This window comes from Oncorhynchus kisutch, linkage group LG30, assembly GCF_002021735.2.
Source record: "Oncorhynchus kisutch isolate 150728-3 linkage group LG30, Okis_V2, whole genome shotgun sequence".
Lineage (NCBI taxonomy): Eukaryota > Metazoa > Chordata > Actinopteri > Salmoniformes > Salmonidae > Oncorhynchus > Oncorhynchus kisutch.
In genome coordinates this window covers 17639459-17666127 of record NC_034203.2, presented here as the reverse complement: position 1 = coordinate 17666127, position 26669 = coordinate 17639459, and the positions used below count along the sequence as shown (strand labels likewise).

The 26669-nt window shown below is 43.9% G+C and overlaps 1 protein-coding gene across 18 annotated transcripts in view; it reads right to left on the bottom strand.

Moving 5' to 3' along the window:
* The window catches only part of LOC109874612 (disco-interacting protein 2 homolog C), a 250244-nt gene that overhangs the window by 49523 nt on the left and 174052 nt on the right, over positions 1 to 26669 (bottom strand). For all 18 annotated transcript variants that reach the window (XM_031809778.1, XM_031809772.1, XM_031809774.1 and 15 more), the window contains 6 exons: positions 19439 to 19558; positions 18964 to 19161; positions 9823 to 9914; positions 6057 to 6167; positions 1560 to 1683; positions 517 to 626 (listed from right to left, as the gene is read on the bottom strand). In XM_031809778.1, the coding sequence (XP_031665638.1) occupies positions 517 to 626; positions 1560 to 1683; positions 6057 to 6167; positions 9823 to 9914; positions 18964 to 19161; positions 19439 to 19558 (755 nt within the window). The remainder of the gene's footprint in view (positions 1 to 516; positions 627 to 1559; positions 1684 to 6056; positions 6168 to 9822; positions 9915 to 18963; positions 19162 to 19438; positions 19559 to 26669) is intronic.

The following is a 26669-nucleotide window of genomic DNA, read 5'->3' as shown; positions in this document are numbered from 1 at the left end:
TGGAATATCCAATCCCCAGAAAGACACTTGTAATCAAACCCCATGAAGCATATTGATCTGCAATTAGAAGGCCTGAAATGATCACACCAAACAAGAGCCATTTGCAGGTGGTCTAGATTTCCCTATGAGAGCTGTGCACACAGCATAGCGTAGCAGGAATTGATGTTGACTAGGATCTGTAGGACGTTGAGGGAGATCTACTGTAGCTGGAGTTGAAGTAATAACAGCAACACCCTGCCGTCTTCATCATGAATGATTCATCAAATCAATGGAGACCGCAGTCTATCCAATCCTTCTCTGACTGTCAAGAGTGAGACACGTATTTAACAGACCCAGGAGAATATTGCGGTCTCAATCAATGGGAGAAAAAGGCACAAAATACAAATATTATTGTGGTGGTGAACTTGACCTATTAAGTCTTCTGACATGACCTGGAACAAGTTTGGAACATCTTGAAATACCTTTATATTATTGCACAAGGCACAAGCCCTCAAAAGACATAAAGCTGTGGGTCACCTCAATATAGGCTGTCTCGTTATTCGCATCCTTGATATGTGGGAACCAGTCTCTGGGGGGTTTGGATAAGTGCCTGGATTCAGTCACAAACCACAGCAGCTTTGGCCAGCCTGGATGGGGAGAGAGAGACAGAATAATTCAAGAGAAAAGTAAAGACAACCGTAAAGGAAGTCGAGGCATTAGAGAGCCTGTCAGAATCTGCCATTTAACGTGATTACCCTGATGCGATCAATGACCACTCATCCCTAATGAGGCTGGGACTGCGTTCCAAATGACACCCTATACAGGGGGCACTACTTTCGACCAGGGCCCATAGGGTGCCATTTGGGATGCAGGATGGGTCTGGCCCCAGTACTATGGGGATTCCACAGCCAGCCCTCTACTCAGACCTGACTCAGGTTCTCAATCTATGCTAAAAGAATAGCTTTAAATCCACTGTCTGGCGTCATGTTGCTATTTATACAGCCATTACTGAAGAGCAGGCACAAGGCATTAATCACACTGAGCCCTCTCGTTCTCGCTCTCTCTGCTCCCTCCAGCCTTCCTTCTCATCTCACTACCCTATATTCCTCTCTCTGTCCCCCCCCCTCTTTTTCCCTCTCCCTCTCTCTCCTCATCCATCTCTCTCCCAGTCTGACTGCTCTGTTCTCCACGCAGTGGGCCATTCTATATGCAGGATCTTCTGTCTACTACAGCAAACCTCCCCTCTTATTCAATCCCATTACTCTGCTGCCTGCCTGTCTGTCCTTCCATTCCAATAAGTCTCTCCATTTGTTTCAGAGGGGAGCAGTATAATCACTGGAGCCCGGGTGAAACTCAAAACCGGTTCGATATCAGTGTTTCATTTCAATCTATGCTGGCACTACAGAACCTCATTCTGCTATAACCATAGAAATATCATTCCTCAAATTCAGTAGTCCCCATTGAAGTCTACCATGGCTGTAGCATCTCATGAAAACCCATCAGACCATCTCACGTATGACAGCATATGACAGGGGCACATCATGAGGTGATGTGCTACACACATTGACACGGTCACTTACCTTTGAACTGTGGAATTTCCCCCGTGGGACTCTTAGGAAGGCCTTTATGGCAGGCGTCGCTCGTCAAGGCAACAGTCACCCCACAGCTCCCCAGCAGAAAGCCTATCTGCTGGCTCCCTGCATCCTGGAGAGGGAAGAGAGGAGAGAGAAAGCGCGAGAGAGAGAGACAGAAGAGGAGAGAGGCAAAGGACGAATCATTGCTTTTTTCCCATATTGTACATGGAGCATGTGATTATATTCAGTGTATTCATAAATCCATGAATTATCGTAATGCAAAATATAGTACAAACATCATAAGGTATACTGTGAAACCCCCCGTCTTTGCTCTGGTGTTTTACAACTATCAAGAGTGTATATTTAGGTTAGAAAAACAGTTATATTATCCCACCGTTCACATACTGCATGGTCATGTGTAGCCTGCGCTCTCTGTCTCGCTCTCAGACATTGTGTGGGTGGAGGAATAAACCCACACAGGCTCATATGGAGTAGATAGCAACACTAATAGAAGCAGGCCCTGCAGCTCTGACATCACAGCCTGTTCTGCTGTGCAGCTAGGGGGTTTCCTATTCCTACACTACAGTATACAGCCACTGTCTCAGCCTCTCCATCACAGCTGCTCTCTCTGTCTCTCTGATAAACTGGGCTCACAGCTCTGCCTCTCGTCCCGCCTGCCTGCCTCTTCCCGCCCGCCCGCCTGCCTGCCTCTTTCTTCCTGCCTGCCTGCCTCTCTTCCTGCCTGTCTGCCTCTCTTCCTGCCTCTCTTCCTGCCTGCCTGCCTCTCTTCCTGCCTCTCTTCCTGCCTGCCTGCCTCTCTTCCTGCCTGCCTGCCTGCCTGCCTCTCTTCCTGCCTGCCTGCCTCTCTTCCTGCCTGCCTGCCTGCCTGCCTCTCTTCCTGCCTGCCTGCCTCTCTGCCTGCCTGCCTCTCTTCCTGCCTGCCTGCCTGCCTCTCTTCTGGACTGGCTGCATCAGATAAACAGCGAAATAGTTAATTGAGCTGGGATGAAGAGAGACAGACAAGGAGATAGACAGAAAGCAGAGGGAGAGAAAGAGCAGAAAGAAAGAAGAGTGATGTGTGAGTAAGCAAGATGGGGGAAAAGGCAGAGAGGTGTGAGAGGTGGTAGGGGGGAAAACAGTCCCCAGCGTCACACGGTGATGTCATTTTGAATAGTTCCTCGTGTTCATGCTATACTGTTTCTTGTCCTGGCTGCAGCTCAATTTCTATCCATATAAAGCTTGTGCCTATTCCATAACATAGGTCTTGTAATAGCAGGATTTTTTGTATTTTACCCCCTTTTTCGATCTCATCTCATCGCTGCAACTCCCCAACAGGCTCGGGAGAGGCGAAGGTCATGAGTCCTCCGGTCATGAGACCTCCGAAACATGACCCGCCAAATCACACTCCTCAACACCTGCCCACCCAGAAGCCAGCAGCATCAATGTGTCAGGGGAAACACCGTTCAACCGGCGACCGGGGTCAGCCTGCAGGCACCCGGCCCGCCACAAGGAGTCGCTAGAGCGCGATGAGCCAAGTACAGCCCCACCGGCCAAACCTAACTCCCCTAACCCGGACGACGCTGGGACAATTGTGCACCGCCCTATGGGACACAGGGAATGAACTCGGGAGGCCCAACGGTCTTTTTCTACACATGAGGATGCAGACAAGAAAAATCGCCACGAAATCGTCTGTAAAACCCGAAGCGTTTGTGCTACAAACTAAACCACCATCGAATGATGACTCTCACGAAGACAACAAGCTTTACGTCAGACGTTTCAAGTCATTTTGAAGAGGTCGCCTCACATACCCGACGGTCCAGACCGACCCGTTGGAGCTACAAGCTAATATGTCACCAATATCAGAGCTTTCTTCGTTCCCTACATACTGTAATATCAAGAATAACGAGCCCTTCAGTGTTCAACCCACGCTCCCATTACAAATGTTCCTGTAAATCGCAGAAATGAATTGCTTGCCACATTTTCCATTATTATTGTAGCATAACATAATAAAATGGTTTGAGGAACAGCTGAATGATCCCAGCTTGAGTGTGATGACTACAGTATACGAGTACACTATCAGCGAGCTTCCCCCACAGAGAGTGAAACTACAAAGTCTTGTTTAATAATGCCAATTGGATCCAGATGCTGAGGAGCCATAATGGCCGTCTGGTTTCTCTACGGCACTCCCCAGAGATATTACACCATGACAACTGTAAGCAAGGAAAGTAAGCCTTTCCGAGCCATAGGGCTCGAGCCTGTCCCTGTTTCTGTAGCGTGAGGCAGCTTTGGCGTACGAGTACACCCCCTGGACAGGACTTTAGTCACACAAGTGTTAATAAGCCAAGTTACTCCCTCTGAGCACACAGCGGTTACATCTCTTTAGTCCTAGTCAGAATTTCATTTCTGAATAAAAACCTGTATGCATCCAAAACACACCCGATTCCTATGGGCCCTGGTCAAAAGTAATACATAGGGAATAGGGTGACCATTTGGAATGCGCCTCCTCCAGAGAGAGAACCAAACGCTCCCACATCCCTTTCCCCTGCATGTTCCTCTGTCTGACTGGCCCCATGGGCCCTGGTCAAAAGAGGCGCACTATAGAGAATACGGTGGCATTTGGGACAAACTCTGTGCTCTTGCACTGTAGCGTAGCACACATCAACAGGCCACTGACTCCTCTCTCTGGATGTCCTCCACCTCCCCCAGACCCCCAGACCTCTCTATGGCCACGATGAAAAGCTTTGATCCTCTGACTGAACGACAGAGCCAGATCTGGTCCCACTAGGACGTGAGCAGCCTCATAAGAGAATAACATACCCCCTACCCCCCCCTCCAGGAGACTACACTCTTGTATTTTGATTTAAACTTAAATTTACGTACTTTATCTCAATGAGAATAAAACCTCTCTTTTACAAGACAGACCTGTTCACTCGCAAAACAATCCCTCTATTCTCCTGGTTCTACACACTGCTAGGCAACAGCTATTGTCCACTGACCACCAACTCTACTATTGCTCTGTTGCCCTCAGCTAGGTTTAGACTGTTGTGGTTTGCTGTGATCTAGTGAACTATAAAACAGATGGCTCTCCTATTCTTAGCACTTTGCCCTGTCATATTCAAGGTTAGAACTACCTTTCTATGGGCTCTGATACTTCTAGCCTTGAGATGCATTTTTGATTACATATTAAAGTGAAATACTGTAGATATGTTAAGTATTGCTTACTAGATGGTGTACAATGAATTCTGTAACCACTTCCTCTTCAAATTCTGGTTTATTCGGGAAATGCTGTTTAGAAGAGGACATCGTATTATCGTATCTTTGTACTCCCTGACAAAACTTGGTTTCCAAGGAACACGCCATACAAATAAAGGCATTTTAATTAATTATATGAAGAGTGCTATGGTCCTACATTCTTTTTGATGACCAACTTTGACTTCACCAGACAAAAGGACCTGATCTCCTTAGTACATGGATCGGCAACTGCCGGCCCGCCACCCACCTTTAGAAGATCCTTGGATCAACCCCAATGGTGTTCGATGGGGTTGAGGACAGGGCTCTGTGCAGGCCAGTCAAGTTCTTCCACAACAATCTCGACAAACCAGCTCTCTATGGACCTCGCTTTGTGCACGTGGCATTGTTTTGTGCTGACATTGCTTCCAGAGGCAGTTTGGAACTCTGTAGTGAGTGTTGCAACCAAGGACAGGTGATTTTTATGCACTATGAGCTTCAGCACACGGCGGTCCCCGTTCTGTGAGCTTGTGTGGTCTACCACTTCGCGGCTTAGCCGTTGTTGAAATGTCTAGGTTCAACTTCACAATTACAGCACTTACAGTTGACCGGGGAAGATCTAGTAGGGCATAAATTTGACGAACTGACTTGTTGGAAAGGTGGCATCCTATGACGGTGCCACGTTGAAAATCACTGAGCTCTTCAGCAAGGCCATTCTACTGCCAATGTTTGTCTATGGAGATTGCATGGCGGTGTGCTTGATATTAAACAACTGTCGGCAACGGTTGTGGTTGAAATAGCCGAATGCACAAATTTGAAGGGGTGTCCATATACTTTTGTCTATATTGTGTAGCTACACACGTAGCACTGACAGCAAAGGGCCAAGTTTACAAGGCTACAGTACCTCTGCTCTTTTCTCTTTGTTACATCATGACAGTTGACACCCTACTGTCAACACTTATGAAGAGAATGAGTCCTATGACTGCCCGACCTCTTTGGTCCAAATGCTAACATTGCTTCACCTCTCATTCACTTTTCCTCCTGTTATTCCTGAGTCCCAAATGGCACCCTATTCTCTATGCAGTGCACTACTTTTCACCAGAGCTGCATGGGCCCTGGTAGAAAGAAGTGCACTACATCATAGGGAGCCATTTGGGACACAAATGTTGCACTAAAAAGGGGAACTCCACCTGTCTTTCCTTTCATGCTGCTGGCCTCAATGACCCAGGAGGACACACACGTAGAGTGTGTGTGTGTGTGTGTGTGTCTCCTTACTTTTCTCGTAAGTGGCACTTCGATTGGCACAGGGACAACCTCCGCCAGGAGGCAGCCATAAAAGGCAACCATGAAGGCAGCCGGGTCGTTGTTGGGAAAGACCAGAGCCACCTGTGGACAGATAAATCACCAAGGTTAGACAGTGAAATGGTCATTCTATAATAGTAATGGGCAAGGGGGACTAACCCACCCTTATATAAATGGTTGATTACCAATAGATATCCTGTAGACGTATTCTGATTTGTGGAAAAAGTGGAAAATAACTCATAAGCTCTGATAACTGAACAGATAATGGCTTAGGCCAGTGTTGTGATGTCGGAAAGCCCCAAATAGAGACGATCTCCAAAATATGACATCCTAAGATATGAAAACAACAAGTTTTCCAACTTGAAAGAAAGGAGATTTGAATAGAAAATGGAAACACTTGATACACTGATAATCTAAGATCTGTAAATGTGCCTCCGTTGGTTAAGTTGCCGCAGAAAATCTATATGTCTGAAATCTCACTGCTTATTGTAAACTGAGGAGAGCATGACTAAGTCTTAGGTCAGTGTTGTTATGACAACAACCCCCCAAATAGAGCCCAAACTCAACATCTCCTAAAATATGACTACGTGCCAAGTAATATATGAAAGCATGCTGCTAACGTTATCATCCCATGAGCCCGGAGTCAGTCAGTCTGTTGAGGGAGTTTTCCACCCAGTGACAGATGATCAGTGATGTCTAAACCGTGTTCACACAGGGGGGCCTCTTGCTCTCTCCCTCTCAAATTCAAAAGGGGCTTTATTGGCATGGGAAACATATGTTTACATTGCCAAAGCAAGTGAAATAAACAAACAAAAGTGAGAAGAAATTCTCTCCCTCTCTGATAAAAGCCAACGCTATCTCCCCTAGACACTTTCATCTGCCTAATGCAGCTCTCTCCTCTCCAGCAGGCCCCAACACAGGAGGAGAGCAGGACAGCACAGCTCACTGATGGATAGATCACATCACAGAATCACAATGCTTCAACACAGAAAGAGGGCAACTTCTTAGATCCAGGAAGTCATGCCATCATTCTAAATAACAATTTGTCCTTAATTGACCTGCCTGGTAAAATAAGGCTTGACTAAAAATACATAAATAAATAACAATTATCCTGTTCAATAGATTTCTGTCTGGAGACAGTGGATAGTGGCGTCATTGGAACGCTTATCTGGTGCTAGTGCATGTTGGATCAGATGTGCACCAGGTTGCATTCTGGCCTGGGAGCAGGGGTGATAACAGTGTGTGTGTGTGTGTGTGTGTGTGTGTGTGTGTGTGTGTGTGTGTGTGTGTGTGTGTTTGTGTGCGAGAGAGATAACAGTAAACTTAACACTAAGTGCTGTTAATGGCTCCCATGTTGGACAGAGAGCCATAATATACTGTAGCTCTGATTAGACAGCATCTGGGGGGTGAAACAGAGTGCACCTGTCTGGATGGAACACAGCATTACCTTACTGCATGTCCTCTACATTATCTGAGTCTCAAATGCCTCAAACCATATTCCCTACACAGAGCACTACTTTTGACTGGAGCCCTATGGCCTTATGCGCATAAGGAGAGTAAATCATTTCTGGGTGCTGTTAAATCTTTTTTTCAGAGCTTTTCAATGTCACCCTGCAAAATGCAGGTTTTCTTCCATGTCTGTGTTGTCAGCTGTGACTCATCCCATTCTGCTAAACCTCCAAGCAGCTCTAGTGGGACTTATGGGCTTCAATAAACAATTTTTTATGAAAAGTATAATCAATGCTACTTTATAATTTACAGGGAGGAGGTGGGAGAATAAACTTTCTGTACAGTAATTAACCGTTCCTCTCTAGTTAATGAGGAAACACACTCATAGCACCAGCTTGCTTGCGTCCCAAATGGAATCCTATTCCTTTTATGGGCTCTGGTCTACAGTAGGGCACGTAAAAGGAACTGGGGTGCCACTTGGGATGCAAACATTGACTCAGTTTCCTACCCAGCAAAAGAAGGGGCGCAAACCTAGATGAAAGAAACAAAGCAACATCCTCAAAATAGGATGGATGCTGAGGAGAATTGAGTCAATGGTGGCGTCCCTATTCCCTATATAGTGCGTCCCAAATGGCACCATATATAGTGCACCACTTCATGCACTATGCAGGGAATAGGGTGCCATTTTGGGACGCGGACAATAGGTAACGGTTGCCTTTTAGTAATGCACAAGTACCGGTATATCAAATAGCAGGGAAAAAAAGAGTGGGGCAGTATGGTTCTTCATTACAACCCTTACTTGTAATTCAAAGCTGGTGACATGTTGTGTAAATGGATACCTTAAGTGGTAAATCACTTTCATTGGAGAATAAAGGATTGCAGCAGTAAAACAGAGTGCAGTAGCACAGAGAACAGTAACACAGAGAACAGTAACACAGAGAACAGTAGCACAGAGAACAGTAACACAGAGAACAGTAGCACAGAGAACAGTAACACAGAGAACAGTAACACAGAGAACAGTAGCACAGAGAGCAGTAGCACAGAGAACAGTAGCACAGAGAACAGTAGCACAGAGAACAGTAGCACAGAGAACAGTAGCACAGAGAACAGTAGCACACAGAGAACAGTAGCACACAGAGAACAGTAGCACAGAGAGCAGTACCACAGAGTGCAGTAGCACAGAGAGCAGTAGCACAGAGAGCAGTAGCACAGAGAGCAGTAGCACAGAGTGCAGTAGCACAGAGTGTGCAGTAGAACAGAATGTGCAGTAGAACAGAGTGCAGTAGCACAGAGTGCAGTAGCACAGAGAACAGTAGCACAGAGAACAGTAGCACACAGAGAGCAGTAGCACAGAGAGTGCAGTAGCACAGAGAACAGTAGCACAGAGAGCAGTAGCACACAGAGTGCAGTAGCACAGAGAGCAGTAGCACAGAGTGCAGTAGCACACAGAGTGCAGTAGCACACAGAGTGCAGTAGCACAGAGAGTGCAGTAGCACAGAGAACAGTAGCACAGAGAGTGCAGTAGCACACAGAGAGCAGTAGCACACAGAGAGCAGTAGCACACAGAGAGCAGTAACACAGAGAACATTAACACAGAGAACAGTAGCACAGAGAACAGTAGCACAGAGAACATTAACACAGAACAGTAACAGAGAACATTAACACAGAGAACAGTAAACACAGAACAGTAGCACAGAGAGCAGTAGCACAGAGAGCAGTAGCACAGAGAGCAGTAAACACAGAGAACAGTAGCACAGAGAACAGTAACACAGAGAACAGTAACACAGAGAACAGTAACACAGAGAACAGTAACACAGAGAACAGTAAGCACAGAGAACAGTAAGCACAGAGAACAGTAAGCACAGAGAACAGTAAGCACAGAGAACAGTAGCACAGAGAACAGTAAACACAGAGAACAGTAGCACACAGAGCAGTAGCACAGAAGATCTAAAGGGAGAGCATACAGTAACTCAGATACTGTACATCACGTGGAATAACATAAATGTTGGGTAACATAAGTAGCCAGAGTAGTACCAAATCCCAGAAGGACTGCAGTAATACACACCAGGCAGTGTCCTGAGCCTGAACACAGGAGATTAAGCCTGGTGGCTGGTGCTTATCTTGGACACTGGGGTGGACATGATGCTGCTTGATGCTCTGTAAGCCCTTCTCTCTGAATGTAGACAGAGGGGCTGGAGCTCACACACAGGCCTCTTCACCCAGTCTCTCTCCCCTTCTCCTTCACCCATACCTCCCCATTCACTCCCTCCATCCTCCCCCCTTCACTCACCCGGTCTCCAGGTCTGAGCATGGGTTCCTGCTTGCTCCCCAGCTTGTGGAGGATGTTATAGGCCACCTTTATACTCCGCGTCCAGAGTTTTCCTACAGGGACCAATCAAAATAAACACTGGTTATCGATCTGTTTCAGAGGCTGTGGATCCAGGACAAAGACGGCAGCATGTTTGTAATAGACTCACTCCAAACCACCTCAGGAGGAAGAGGAAACAGAGAGCACATCAAAGAGCAGCATGGGAAACAATGACATGTAGGCTGCTTGAGTAGGTCATGTTTGAAAAGTACAATAAATGGACAATACAATCTCGTATTTTATCTCATCGTAGGAATCTCTGGTTAGTCGGTGATAATGTTTAAGCATTTTCCAGGATGTGAAGGTAACTTGAACCTCCCTTTTTGGATGATGAAATAACTATTTGGCTCAAAATTAAGTTTAACATTCCTCACAACTGAGGAAAGTTCTTTTAGTCTTCAGACAACTGAAATGTTTCTGGGATAGGTGCTTAGTTGGACAAGTTGAATGCTCCATTCAGCATTGCTGTGGGTGTTGTGTTAGGTGACTGATGGCAGTTCTGTGTCTAATTCAACATGGCAGATCCAGATATTATGCATGATCAATCTCCTGTAATGGTGTGTTGTTCTGTACTCCAAACGAGTCTTTTGATTTCCATCAGAATTAATGAATTAGGGCGGGAGGGAGAGAGGGAGGGGGTGGAGGGAGGGAGGGAGCGGAGGGACCCAGGGGATTGAGCAGAGGGGCGGAGGGACCCCAGGGGGATTGAGCAGAGGGGCGGAGGGACCCCAGGGGGATTGAGCTTCAAGTGGGGGGAAGAAACGACAAAGAAAAAGCATTTGTTCTAGTATTAATGAGAAAGCAAACAACTTGCCGGTGTTGTAGTCATTACAGCACACCGTAGCAAAATGTTTTAATCCATTGTGTAATGGGAAACGAAAATGAGCGTTTCTTATTGGACAAGTTCAGATGGTCTGTCCCTGTTTCAGTCTGTTTTCTTCCATTTGCTTGCTAATGATTAGGACCCAGCTCTCATCTGCCTGGTTACTGTAACTATTCTCCCGATGCTGAGAGGAAAAGAAAGCCGAGGGTGTTCCTTGGAGGTTTCTGAGCTTGCATGGTGACAGTGTCCATGCGACGGTTCCCGTCTGTTTGCGTCTCAAACTGCACCCTATTCCCTTTAGAGTGCTCCAATTTTCCCCCACAGCCCTATGGGCCCTGGTCAAAAGCAGTACACTAAAACAGGGTATGGGGTGCCATTTGAGACACTCTGGTTTTCCTTTGAGGGCTGACTGACTCAGTGGTGACATGGGGACTGGGTGACATCAGAACTGGCAGCCTGGGAAGTGCTGAGTCAGATGACAACTTCACTCTAGGGATGGACATGAATAGAGTACTCGAACGGACGCCAAAGCTCGGTCTCTAACTAGAGAGCACATTTTTTTGGGTGGAATGTGCTTTGTGGCTGCCCAAAAAACAACGTTAATTTGCTTTGAATCTAGTGTTCCATTTGTACATGTGCATTTGCGTGGCACAACAAAAATAAACCAAGCATCACTCCGTTCTTCTCCCTAAATTCCCTTTCATATCTCATTCACTCAATTGCGTTCCGACCGCACACACACAAGCTCTCATTAGGCCCACCCAAATAAATGCTCATAAAAAACGGATCTAACTCATTGGATACATAAGCTAGATTTCTTGCCAAATGACAACAGTTTTATCACAAATTCAAAATGGACAAGTCGATTGAAGTAGGAAAATATAAGTTCCAACAACATGCTGCAGTTTTGAGATAATTGCGTCCCGTCTATTTTACGCTCAAGCTACTTTTCAAATGGCCAGTGTCATTTAGAATTGGTTAGCCTAGGCTATAACCCCCACACACATACATGTTCCCCACTCAAAATAAGCAAAAACATCAATTGGCTAAAGACAAAGAGCGTATTTTCATCAGAATCATTAAGCCTATAGGTCTACTCATCAAACTGATGTCGTGGCCGTAATTCATCATGCAGTGTTCAACGTGGAATTGTTCATCCATTTAGAAAATTCCAAAGAACAGGCAGAATAAACTAAATTGAACATCTGTGTATCTATTTCAAAAAGAAAACGTTTGTAACCCTGAAAAAAAATATTTCAACTTGCCAAATAGAGCCCCATTTCAAATGATCTCTCTTTGGGAACAGCTGTTCCAAGCAGATGATCTCTCTTTGGGAACAGCTGTTCCAAGCAGATGATCTCTCTTTGGGAACAGCTGTTCCAAGCAGATGATCTCTCTTTGGGAACAGCTGTTCCAAGCAGATGATCTCTCTTTGGGAACAGCTGTTCCAAGCAGATGATCTCTCTTTGGGAACAGCTGTTCCAAGCAGATGATCTCTCTTTGGGAACAGCTGTTCCAAGCAGATGATCTCTCTTTGGGAACAGCTGTTCCAAGCAGATGATCTCTCTTTGGGAACAGCTGTTCCAAGCAGATGAGCATCACTTCACATGGGCAACTTTGTAAATTTTATTTAGAAAAATATTCGGTTCTATTTTATTCTGTTATATTACATGTTTGTTTTTTTACTATAAAATAGGTGTGGCGACTGTGATAAGGGCTCGGGAAATAAGAGTCTTTGTCTGCTAAGTTAACATAACAAGGCTATGCAATTGCACAGCCATAGGCTTCTACAAGCAAGCACCACTGCTGAGGTTACTGCCTTTCTGAAGATTGTGTTCCACGATCCAAATTAACCAGTTGATATTACGGTAAAAAAAAGCATCTTAAATGGCACTTGCTTTATTGACTGAATTTACAGTATGTGGGGCAATTGAGTAATTATGATCTGTTATTTGTAATGGTTATGATAAATTAGGGTTAACTCTTTACTTGACACAACATTATGACATGGTCACAACCCTGTCATAATATGTCAACAACTGACATAAGTTGTCATAACATGGTCCTCCTAACACTGTAGCATGGTCCTAACACTGTAACATGGTCCTCCTAACACTGTGACATGGTCCTCCTAACACTGTAACATGGTCCTCCTAACACTGTAGCATGGTCCTCCTAACACTAACATGGTCCTCCTAACACTGTAGCATGGCCCTAACACTAACATGGCCCTAACACTGTAACATGGTCCTCCTAACACTAACATGGTCCTAACACTGTAACATGGTCCTAACACTGTAGCATGGCCCTAACACTGTAACATGGCCCTAACACTGTAACATGGCCCTAACACTGTAACATGGCCCTAACACTGTAACATGGTCCTAACACTGTAACATGGTCCTAACACTGTAACATGGTCCTAACACTAACATGGTCCTAAGACTGTAACATGGTCCTAAGACTGTAACATGGTCCTAACACTGTAACATGGTCCTAACACTGTAACATGGTCCTAACACTGTAACATGGTCCTAACACTGTAACATGGTCCTAACACTGTAAATAAGGGCATGTACAGTACCTTCAGAAAGTATTCACCAACCTTGAATTTCTCATTGTTGTGTAAGACTGAATATAAAATCAATTAAAATTTAGATTTTTTTGGTCACTAGCCTACACACAATACCTCATGTCAAAATGGAATTATGTTTTTATTTTATATTAAATCATTAAATTTTTTACAGATGAATAAAAATATCAAAAGCTGAAATGTCTTCAGTCAATAAGTATTCAACCCCTTTGTTATGGCAAGCCTACATACATTCAAAAATGTGCTTATCAAGTTAAACAAGTTAAATGACTGTGATAGGAGAAAACTGAGGACGGATCAACAACATTGTAGTTACTTCACAATACTAACCTAGTTGACAGAGTGAAAAGCAGGAAGCCTGTACAGAATACAAATACTCCAGAACATGCATCCTGTTTGCAATAAGGCACTAAAGTAATACTGCAAAAAAATGTGGCAAAGCAATTAACTTTTGGTCCTGAACACAGTGTTATTTTGGGGGCAAATACAATACAACACATTACACCGAGTACCACTCTCCATATTTTCAAGCATACTGTTGGCTGCATCATGTTATGGATATGGTTATAATCGTTTTTCAGGATAAAAAGAAATGGGGTGGAGTTAAGCACAGGCGAAAACCTGGTTTAGTCTGTTTTCCACCAGACACTGGGAGATTAATTCACCTTTCAGCAGGACAGTAACCTAAAAGACAAGGCCAAATCTACAGTGGAGTTGCTTACCAAGAAGAATGTGAATATTCTTTAGTGGCAGAGTTACAGTTTTGACTTAAATCTGCTTCAAAATCTATGGCAAGACCTGAAAATGGTTGTCTAGCAATGATCAACAACCAATTTGAAAGAGCTTGAAGAATTTTGAAAAAAATATATACATTTAGAATTTAGGCTGTAACAATAAAATGTGGAATAAGTCAAGGGGTATGAATACTTTGAAGGCACCACGTGACCAGTCTATCTGGTTTATATGATTCTAATGGTCATATGCTTCTTGACAGTGTCATATAGTGTATTTTCTTAGTCCAAGTAAAGTGACAGGATGGTCATAATGCTTTTTGACAGTGTCAAAGTGTAAAAATATGACTTTAAAGAATTCATTACAACATCAAAGGATTTAAGAAACAAACCTTGAAATGAAAGGAAACTTCTTGGCAGGGAAAAAAAACACTGTCATAACCACCCATAAAATAACACAATTTATGACAGGTTATTAGACATATTATGACATGGTTAGGACAGTAAAGTGTTACCAAATTAGGTATTGTTGCGATCTGTTGGCATATAGATATATGAGCACGTTTTTTTCCAGTGCAGGCCTGGTGTTCTAAAAATAAACACACACACACACACGCCCGTTCAAAAGGTTGGGGTCACTTAGAAATGTCCTTGTTTTTGAAGGAAAAGCACATTTTCTGTACATTAAAATAATATAAAATTCATCAGAAATACAGTGTAGACATTGTTAATGTTATAAAATGACTATTGTAGCTGGAAATGGCTGATTTTTTAAATGGAATATCTACATAGGCGTACAGAGGCCCATTATCAGCAACCATCACTCCTGTGTTCCAATGGCACATTGTGTTAGCTAATCCAAGTTTATCATTTTAAAAAGGCTAATTTATCATTAGAAAACCTTTTTCAATTATGTTAGCACAGCTGACAACTGTTGTTCTGATTTTAAAGAAGCAATAAAACTGGCGTTCTTTAGACTAGTTGAGTATCTGGAGCATCAGCATTTGTGGGTTCGATTACAGGCTCAAAATGGCCAGAAACAAATAACTTTCTTCTGAAACTCGTCAGTCTATTCTTGTTCTGAGAAATGAAGGCTATTCCATGTGATAAATTGCCAAGAAACTGAAGATCTCGTACAACGCTGTGTACTATTCCCTTCACAGAACAGCCCAAACTGGCTCTAACCAGAATAGAAAGAAGTGAGAGGCCCTGGTACATTAGAGTGTCTAGTTTGAGAAACAGACGCCTCACAACTCGTCAACTGGTAGCTTCATTAAATAGTACCTACAAAACACCAGTCTCAACGTCAACATTGAAGCGGCGACTCCGGGATGCTGGCCTTCTAGGCATCCCATTTTCCAGCTACAATAGTTATTTAAAACATGAACAATGTCTACACTGTATTTCTGATGAATTTGATGTTATTTTAAATGGACAATTTTTTTTTGCTTTTCTTTCAAAAACAAGGACATATATATATATTTTTTGGCATACTCAAGTACGTGAAAAAATGATAATGTGAATACTCGAACAGTCAAAACATCTCAAAATGCCCATCCCTATTCCACACAGAGAGCAGCCTCCTCCAACGCCTCAACCACACCTACCCCCATGCTGATGTCACACCTACACTGTGTTTACACCACACTGAGGAGGATGGGGGTGAGGTGTGTGTGTGTATGTGTGAGTGTGTGTGAGTGAGAGGGTGAATGTGGCTTCTCTTTCTGTCAGAGAACTCCAGGCGATCTTAACCCTACAAACTCAGTGGCTCTCTACTGATTCAATCTACTGCGTAGTAGATTCTACTCAGTCTGGGGAGATAATTTTTTTAATCAGCTAGCTATGTCTTTCACTGTGAAATAAAACAACTATTAGAGCTGGATTATTGCATAAACTACTCGGTTTGGGAGTTTGAGATAAACTAATGAGGGCACATGACTCATGCATAATCATCATCTCTATTAATAGACCATAGATGGTGAATTATGGAGACCATTACCTTCCTAGATACACAGCACTACGTTTCCATGATAAGGGATTTCATATTGGAATTACATAGGCCCAAATGCCACCCTATTCCCTATTTAGGGCACTGCCTTTGAACAGGGCCTATAGGGTTCTGTTCAAAAGTAGTGCACTAGATAGGGAAAAGGGTGGCATGCTTTGTATCTACAGCATTGGAGGGAAATGTCCTCCTATCATGATGCTGTGGTGACCCATCGTTAAATTAAATGGTCGTAATAAGTAAATGTGATTTATTATTTATTAATCTAAGGATGGCTTAAACGGATACCATTATTTTTGCAATACATAGTGTTCATTTGTAAAGGAGGATGGTATAGATATGGACTAAATTCCCAAAGTTTAAGTGCAGTGTGAGCATTTAACTAGCCAATTTTGGATGATAAATTCATGTAATTATCATCTGTGTTTTTTGGAAACCGAGACAATCATTAGGAGGAATCAATCCCCTATTTCAATAAAAGCTATCAACCATAATTTGACGTTGTAAGCAAACTGTCCATGTCATGAGGTATCACACAGCAGAGAAACCAGAGGAATTAAACAAGTAAAGAGAGGAGGGCAGACAGAACGATGCAGACAGAGTGAGATTCACTCAAGGTTCACTTCAGAGAGTCATATTAAGATTCAGCACTGCACACTGAAGACAGAGTTGTTCACACAGCTCAGGGCCCAGTAGCTCTCGCTCACCCGACCAACAGTCTCTTCCTTCCCAGAGAGCTGGGCCTCGACTCTGGGCTCCTGACCAAAGGAAGGCTGTCTGCAGACATTTCACAGCCTGGTGAACATTGTCCGATCAGCCACCACACTTTACAAATCAATATGTTCACACCGACAGCCATACAGACAGAGGACTGACAGACACAGCACTAGTTCCATTGGGGCCTGTTTTAGTGCTGACTGACTGGAGTCGTGTGTCTGCGTACCAAATGGCACCCGAATTCTCTACATGGCGCACTACATAGGGCTCTGGTCAAAAGTAGTGCATTATATAGGAAATATTGTGCCTACGTTATTCCTGTAGGGCATGCTGCCTGTCTGCCAGTCATGTCTCCACGACTCAGCAGCAGGTTGCACTCTCGGATGCGGTGTGCAGGACTGTCTATGGTTCCACTCCAAACGGCACACTATTCCCTATGTAGTGCACTACTTTTGACCAGGAACCATAGGGCGCCATTTGGGACTCAACCCTACAGGTTATTTATTCCCACAGCTTCACAGGGGCCCTTCCCAGCAGCTTGGAATTCATAAGGGCAACTCTACTGAGGCAGAACTTTACTCTTCAAATCATAGTACAGCCCTCAACCCATAATGCATTTTGAGGTGGGACTTGGGAGAAAAACTTGAATCTAAGTAAGCAGAGGGGAATAGTCGGAGTGTGTATTGTCGCAGTAGTGCAGTGCTGCAACATAACTCAAGTCATTCCTGTGTAGTCACCGACTGATAAACAGTGGATTTGATTACATTGACTCTTCATATATCAAGATTCACAATGAACTTTAAAGACCCCCAAGTGAGAGAAATAACATGCTGTGTTACTGATAATGAATAACTATACAAATGAACAACGTCACAGTGCTTTTACCACTGTACTTTTACCACTGTACGATTTACTTCAAAAGGCATTTTCCCACAAACAATGTACACTGAACAAAAATATAAACGCAACATGTAAAGTGTTGGTCCCATGTTTAATGAGCTGGAATAACAGATCCCAGATATTTTCCATACACACACAACGCTTACTTCTCTCAAATCAAAAAGCTTCTAACAATTTTGTTTACATCCCTGTTAGTTAGCATTTCTCCTTTGCCAAGATTTTATTTTATTTACCCTTTACTTAACTAGGCAAGCCAGTTAGGAACAAATTCTTATTTACAATGAAGGCCTACCTCACCGGCTAAATCCTCCCCTAACCCGGACAACGCTTGGCCAATTGTGCGCCACCCATGGGACTCCCGATCACGGCCAGTTGAATACAGCCCGGGATCGAACCTGGGTCTGTAGTGACGCCTCTTGCATTGCAGTGCCTTAGACTGCTGCGCCACTCAACAGGTGGGGCATATCAAGAAGCTGATTAAACAGCATGATCATTACACAGGTGCACCTTATGCTGGGAACATCTCTATTCCCAGTCATGTGAAATCTATAGCTTTTAGGACCTCATTTATTTCAATTGACTGATTTCCTTATATGAACTGTAACTCAGTAAAATCTTAGAAATTCTTGCATGTTGCGTTTATATATTTTTGTTCAGGGTACTGTGGCTGTCATTAATATGCTTCAGCGGCAGGTAGCAGTACTGTTAGGTGCTTGCCTGTGTCAAACACACACAGTTTGGTGCTCGGCTATGCCGAATAAGGTTGGTGGGAAGGCCGAGCATGAAGCAGTATTTCAAATGGAAACCATCGAGTACCCCACTGCAGCACACACTGGGTTGCATCCCAAATGGCTCCTTCCAAAAGTAGTGTATTATATAGGGAATACGGTGCCATTTGGAATGCAACCATGGAATCCATCCTAAAAATGTAGTGGTTGGTAAAGGGTCATTAACATAACAGTGGTGCTGCATCAGTCCTGCATGTCTGGGTCATGGTATCATTATGCAAGGCAAGCTACAGTTGTACGTTATAGATGAGCACACTCTCCACTGTTATACAGCCCCCGTTGCTTTTTATTATATTCTCTAGTAAGTTGTCTGAAATGTTTCAATAGCGCTCGTGCTGTACCGAGTCAATCCTTGTGACGAGTACATTGACATAATTTTAGCAGACTCTTAACAAGAGTGACTTACAGTCAGTCAATTCAACAGGTAGGTAAAACAACCACATAGCACAGCCATTGCAAGTATACTGTGTAGCATAGTCATTGCAAGTATATACAAGAGTCCTTACCGTAGGTTAAAATGTACAGTGGTTTTCCGTTGGTGTCCATAGTGGTGAGGCATGGCGCTTTGGGAGAGATGGTGCCCCACCTCTGCAGGGCAGCCTCCAGTGACAGGGGCCAGTTAGTGACCACCCCTAGCTGCTCCCCCCTCATTGCCAGCATCTGAGCACCCTCTGCTTTGGGCTGGTTGGGGTCTGGCTGTTGGACTGGAGCAACACAATCATTTATGTTATAGCTGCAAAAGAATCCCCAAAACATCCTTAATTACAGCCTAATCCCTACATAGTGCACAACTTTTGACCAGGGCCCCTATATAGAGAATAGGCTGTCATTTGAGACACAGCTTGAGATGATTTAATAACAATAAGAACCTGTAATAATGCTAAACAACCAACCAACACACTAAACTAAACCCATTCAGAAATCAACCAATCAAAGGATTTGTCTTTGAAGTCACCATGTTGAATAAGTAGGCCCTCTTACCCTCTAGGAGTTCTTCGAAGTCGTCAACGAAGAATTCTCTTAAGGGAGGTCGTTTGGGTCTCTTCAACGTGTTGACTAGCTGTTGGATCTTGGCTGACACTCGGCCACCTACTGGAACGCCTGTAGGGGTTAACACAGTTCACTACACATATAAAACTTCAATACTTCATGGAAACTTCTGTATGTCTAATTGGACTAGCATGGTCACTTCTCCTAGTCTTGTCACTTTAGGGCATTCTGAGACGAGACAGCCACACGTCAATGGGTAATATGCAAAGCGTCTTCTCTACAGCAGTGGTTCCCAACGTTTTTTTCTTACTGTGCCACCAACTGAATCCTCCTCTGCCCAGAGTAACCCTGAAGTGCTCCCTTGTTCATTTCACCAGTAAGCCTATGGTTTCATGGATCTTCAAGCACCCCCTGTGGATAGGCCACGTACCCACAGGGGTCCTAGTACCCTTGGTTTGGAAGCAGTGTTCTACTGCATATAGCAGAGCTGTCCCTGTTTTTGTTCCAATGACACTATTCACTAGCAATTTCTCTCCAATGACACCATCTACCGCCATTTCTCTCCAATGACACCATCTACCGCCATTTCTCTCCAATGACACTTCTCATGGCACTCAACACACCACAAAGACTGAGGAAGTGAAAAGTGGAGCACACACACACACACACACACACACACACGTAAATCACTTTGACAGCATCCCTTCAGATTTAAACAAAAAAACTTTCATTACATGTTTGCCCATGGTAGAAGTTGTCAGGAAGTTACTTTTTGGAGCTGTGCAAAAACGTTCAGGAGATAAAGGTGTGTAAAGTTGACCCATTTTGCATACACCAGCATACCATGAGACATTTTTTATAAAAACTTTAACCTTTAATATCAATTCATGTTTGCATATGTTCTAGCTTAAACCTCTAGCTTACACCATCCGAGGTATAAAAAAAAAGAGGGTAAGTGGCATTTTAATCATATAAATTAACCTTTAATATCCCTTTAGACCACCTCAATTTAGTTGCTACACCATTGAAATTTAAATTCAATTGATTGAAATTTTCACTTCTAAATACTACCACAACTTAAAAATGCTCATCTCTAATCTATTATCTATATTTCTATGATCTCAATAGGTTTCATATGGAGGATTGATTTAAATCTGATATTCCATTTCAAGTCAACATTCACTGATGTGTGGACCTCCTACCATCTTGGTGGTACCACTTCAAAGTTGAGGTTTCAATGTTATTCCAATTTCAGTACATTTATCAGCCAAAATATGACACCCACCCTGTATTCAAGAGTATGCTGTCTCTCAACCGATGATGATATAAAATAGGGTTAAGCTACAATATATGCGGATGCTTAAAAAGAAAGTGATTATGTTTTTTTTAGATCGACATTTAAGAAAAAAAAATACAGAATTGTTTTACCATCCTGTTTGTAAGATATCAATCTCAAACGTTTCTATTTTCCAGTGATGAAGACATCGATGTATGGTGGGGTATGCAGAATGGGTCAACTTTAAACACCTTCATCTCTTGAATGTTTGGCATTCAGGTCCATAAACTCACTTTCTTAAAAAAAAAAAATATATATATATATATATATATATATATATATATTAACCCCGTTTTCTCCCCAATTTCATGGTATCCAATTGTTTAGTAGCTACTATCTTGTCTCATCGCTATAACTCCCGTACAGGCCCGGGAGAGACGAAGGTTGAAAGTCATGCGTCCTCCGATACACAACCCAACCAAGCCGCACTGCTTCTTAACATAGCGCGCATCTAACCCGCAAGCCAGCCACACCAATGTGTCGGAGGAAACACTGTGCACCTGGCAACCTTGGTTAGCGTGCACTGCGCCCAGCCGGCCACAGGAGTCGCTGGTGCGATGAGACAAGGATACCCCTACCGGCCAAGCCCTCCCTAACCCGGACGACGCTAGGCCAATTGTGCGTCGCCCCACGGACCTCCCGGTCGCGGCCGGTTACGACAGAGCCTGGGCGCGAACCCAGAGTCTCTGTTGGCACAGCTGGCGCTTTTGTACAGCGCCCTTAACCACTGCACCACCCGGGAGGCCCTCAAACTCACTTTCTGACCACTTCTACAATGGGCAAACATGTACAGAAGGTTTTGTTCAAATCAAAAGGGTTGCTGTCAAAAAGTGATTGAATTCAAATGGATTTACCCAGGGCTGTCACTCAAATCTCAGTCTAAACCCTCATACACTATGAAGTGTCAAAGCCAACAGGTAAACAGCAGATAGAAAGCAATACATATGTACAACGTAAAAAAAAACTTAATTTGACAAAAATATAAAATCTGTGTAAAGCATGCAAACCTGTTTTAGGCAAGACAAAACAAGTAAGTAGCACAACAAACAAACATTTTAAATCTCTAATCACAAGTTTGGCCTTGCTACAGAAGTTGAGACAGACAGTTCTTTTCAGAACCTCCCTGAGCCAGTCAGCCCAATCCGTGAAGCTTGGCACTTGTTCCGGAGCTAGCAAGCTCCGTCAATCACTCCTGAGTTCCATCGATCGCACCTGGGCTGCAGTCGCCTATCCGGACCCGTTTTGCTGCCTTCGCGGAGCCCCACCGGGCCTTCACAACTGGACTGCCGACGTTATCTACCCGAAGGAGTTATTCGGCTGGCTCCTCCGTCGCGACGTTACCTGAACGCCCATCTGCGGCCTGCTAACCGTTAGCTGTCTTACCGGCTGCTATCTGAATAGACAATAGGACAATTTTTTTTATTATTTTATTTATTTATTTATTATTATTATTATGTTTTCTTCTTGGGCCTCTATAACTATATCTATTGTTTTTATTTTTGTTGTTGTTGTGTGATTTGGATTGATCCCCTCTACCACACGGAACCCCACTAATCTACTGACGGAGCGCAGGAAGTGGCTAACAACAGACCTCCATCCTATGCTAGCTTGCTACCGATGCCCTGGCTAGCTGTCTAAATCACCAACCAACCTCTCCACTCACCGGACCCTTTTGATCACTCGACTAAGCATGCCTCTCCTTAATGTCAATATGTCTTGTCCATTTCTGTTCTGGTTAGTGTTTATTGGCTTATTTCACTGTAGAGCCTCTAGTCCTGCTCACTATACCTTATCCAACCTATTAGTTCCACCACCCACACATGCAATGACATCTCCTGGTTTCAACGATGTTTCTAGAGACAATATCTCTCTCTTCATCACTCAATACCTAGGTTTACCTCCACTGTATTCACATCCTACCATACATTTGTCTGTACATTATACCTTGATGCTATTTTATCGCCCCCAGAAACCTCCTTTTACTCTATGTTCCAGACGTTCTAGACGACCAATTCTCATAGCTTTTAGCCGTACCCTTATTCTACTCCTCCTATGTTCCTCTGGCGATGTAGAGGTGAATCCAGGCCCTGCAGTGCCTAGCTCCACTCCTATTCCCCAGGCGCTCTCTTTTGACGACTTCTGTAACCGTAATAGCCTTGGTTTCATGCATGTTAACATTAGAAGCCTCCTCCCTAAGTTTGTTCTATTCACTGCTTTAGCACACTCTGCCAACCCGGATGTTCTAGCTGTGTCTGAATCCTGGCTTAGGAAGACCACCAAAAACTCAGACATTTTAATTCCAAACTACAACATTTTCAGACAAGATAGAACTGCCAAAGGGGGCGGTGTTGCAATCTACTGCAAAGATAGCCTGCAGAGTTCTGTCCTACTATCCAGGTCTGTACCCAAACAATTTGAACTTCTACTTTTAAAAATCCACCTCTCTAAAAACAAGTCTCTCACCGTTGCCGCCTGCTATAGACCACCCTCTGCCCCCAGCTGTGCTCTGGACACCATATGTGAACTGATTGCCCCCCATCTATCTTCAGAGTTCGTGCTGCTAGGCGACCTAAACTGGAACATGCTTAACACCCCAGCCATCCTACAATCTAAACTTGATGCCCTCAATCTCACACAAATAATCAATGAACCTACCAGGTACCTCCCCAAAACCTTAAACACGGGCACCCTCATAGATATCATCCTAACCAACTTCCCCTCTAAATACACCTCTGCTGTCTTCAACCAAGATCTCAGCGATCACTGCCTCATTGCCTGCATCCGTAATGGGTCAGCGGTCAAACGACCTCCACTCATCACTGTAAAACGCTCCCTGAAACACTTCTGCGAGCAGGCCTTTCTAATCGACCTGGCCGGGGTATCCTGGAAGGATATTGATCTCATCCCGTCAGTAGAGGATGCCTGGATATTTTAAAAAAATGCCTTCCTAACCATCTTAAATAAACATGCCCCATTTAAGAAATTTAGAACCAGGAACAGATATAGCCCTTGGTTCTCCCCAGACCTGACTGCCCTTAACCAACACAAAAACATCCTATGGCGTTCTGCATTAGCATCGAACAGCCCCCGTGATATGCAGCTGTTCAGGGAAGCTAGAAATCATTATACACAGGCAGTTAGAAAAGCCAAGGCTAGCTTTTTCAAGCAGAAATTTGCTTCCTGCAACACTAACTCAAAAAAGTTCTGGGACACTGTAAAGTCCATGGAGAATAAGAACACCTCCTCCCAGCTGCCCACTGCACTGAAGATAGGAAACACTGTCACCACTGATAAATCCACCATAATTGAGAATTTCAATAAGCATTTTTCTACGGCTGGCCATGCTTTCCACCTGGCTACTCCTACCCCGGACAACAGCACTGCACCCCCAACAGCAACTCGCCCAAGCCTTCCCCATTTCTCCTTCTCCCAAATCCATTCAGCTGATGTTCTGAAAGAGCTGCAAAATCTGGACCCCTACAAATCAGCCGGGCTAGACAATCTGGACCCTTTCTTTCTAAAATTATCTGCCGAAATTGTTGCCACCCCTATTACTAGCCTGTTCAACCTCTCTTTCGTGTCGTCTGAGATTCCAAAAGATTGGAAAGCAGCTGCGGTCATCCCCCTCTTCAAAGGGGGGGACACTCTTGACCCAAACTGCTACAGACCTATATCTATCCTACCGTGCCTTTCTAAGGTCTTCGAAAGCCAAGTCAACAAACAGATTACCGACCATTTCGAATCTCACCATACCTTCTCTGCTATGCAATCCGGTTTCAGAGCTGGTCATGGGTGCACCTCAGCCACGCTCAAGGTCCTAAACGATATCTTAACCGCCATCGATAAGAAACATTACTGTGCAGCCGTATTCATTGATCTGGCCAAGGCTTTCGACTCTGTCAATCACCATATCCTCATCGGCAGACTCGACAGCCTTGGTTTCTCAAATGATTGCCTCGCCTGGTTCACCAACTACTTCTCTGATAGAGTTCAGTGTGTCAAATCGGAGGGTCTGCTGTCCGGACCTCTGGCAGTCTCTATGGGGGTGCCACAGGGTTCAATTCTTGGACCGACTCTCTTCTCTGTATACATCAATGAGGTCGCTCTTGCTGCTGGTGAGTCCCTGATCCACCTCTACGCAGACGACACCATTCTGTATACTTCCGGCCCTTCTTTGGACACTGTTAACAACCCTCCAGGCAAGCTTCAATGCCATACAACTCTCCTTCCGTGGCCTCCAATTGCTCTTAAATACAAGTAAAACTAAATGCATGCTCTTCAACCGATCGCTACCTGCACCTACCCGCCTGTCCAACATCACTACTCTGGACGGCTCTGACTTAGAATACGTGGACAACTACAAATACTTAGGTGTCTGGTTAGACTGTAAACTCTCCTTCCAGACCCATATCAAACATCTCCAATCCAAAGTTAAATCTAGAATTGGCTTCCTATTTCGCAACAAAGCATCCTTCACTCATGCTGCCAAACATACCCTTGTAAAACTGACCATCCTACCAATCCTCGACTTTGGCGATGTCATTTACAAAATAGCCTCCAATACCCTACTCAACAAATTGGATGCAGTCTATCACAGTGCAATCCGTTTTATCACCAAAGCCCCATATACTACCCACCATTGCGACCTGTACGCTCTCGTTGGCTGGCCCTCGCTTCATACTCGTCGCCAAACCCACTGGCTCCATGTCATCTACAAGACCCTGCTAGGTAAAGTCCCCCCTTATCTCAGCTCGCTGGTCACCATAGCATCTCCCACCTGTAGCACACGCTCCAGCAGGTATATCTCTCTAGTCACCCCCAAAACCAATTCTTTCTTTGGCCGCCTCTCCTTCCAGTTCTCTGCTGCCAATGACTGGAACGAACTACAAAAATCTCTGAAACTGGAAACACTTATCTCCCTCACTAGCTTTAAGCACCAACTGTCAGAGCAGCTCACAGATTACTGCACCTGTACATAGCCCACCTATAATTTAGCCCAAACAACTACCTCTTTCCCAACTGCATTTAATTTTTATTTATTTATTTTGCTCCTTTGCACCCCATAATTTTTTTATTTCTACTTTGCACATTCTTCCATTGCAAAACTACCATTCCAGTATTTTACTTGCTATATTGTATTTACTTTGCCATCATGGCCTTTTTTGCCTTTACCTCCCTTCTCACCTCATTTGCTCACATTGTATATAGACTTGTTTATACTGCATTATTGACTGTATGTTTGTTTTTACTCCATGTGTAACTCTGTGTCGTTTTATCTGTCGAACTGCTTTGCTTTATCTTGGCCAGGTCGCAATTGTAAATGAGAACTTGTTCTCAACTTGCCTACCTGGTTAAATAAAGGTAAAATAAATAAAATAAATAAAATCTATCAAGCAGACTCTCGACGACGTGCGCGCTGTGCGCTCAACAAATCTATTCCTCAGCACTATTGATTGGAGCATCTGATAAACAGATTAGTCTGTGACGATGCTGCATGCCTCAGGAGAACAAATTAAAATAGTGGAGAGTCTCCCATATTGGCATACTCCGTCATCTGACTGGAGCGCATTCAGAACAAAACGTCAGAATCCACTTTGGGTCCACATTAGATGCATTCTATTCTACTCACATCCCCTAAGGATTTCATTCCCCTCTTGTGTTTCAAAGAAAGCTTCCAAAAGGTAAGCCATCAAAAGTGATGTGCTCAAAGAGGAGTGAAAATGAAGATAAGTGAGTGACGCATCTGTTAAGAGGAAACAGAGTTTTACTGCTCCTACTAAAGTCATTCCTGGTGTCTGCTGCAGATCTAACTGAACAGTTCTGTGATGTCAAATGTCAAAAATCAAATCAGAGATGATGAAAAGATTGATTCTTGTGTCATCCCAT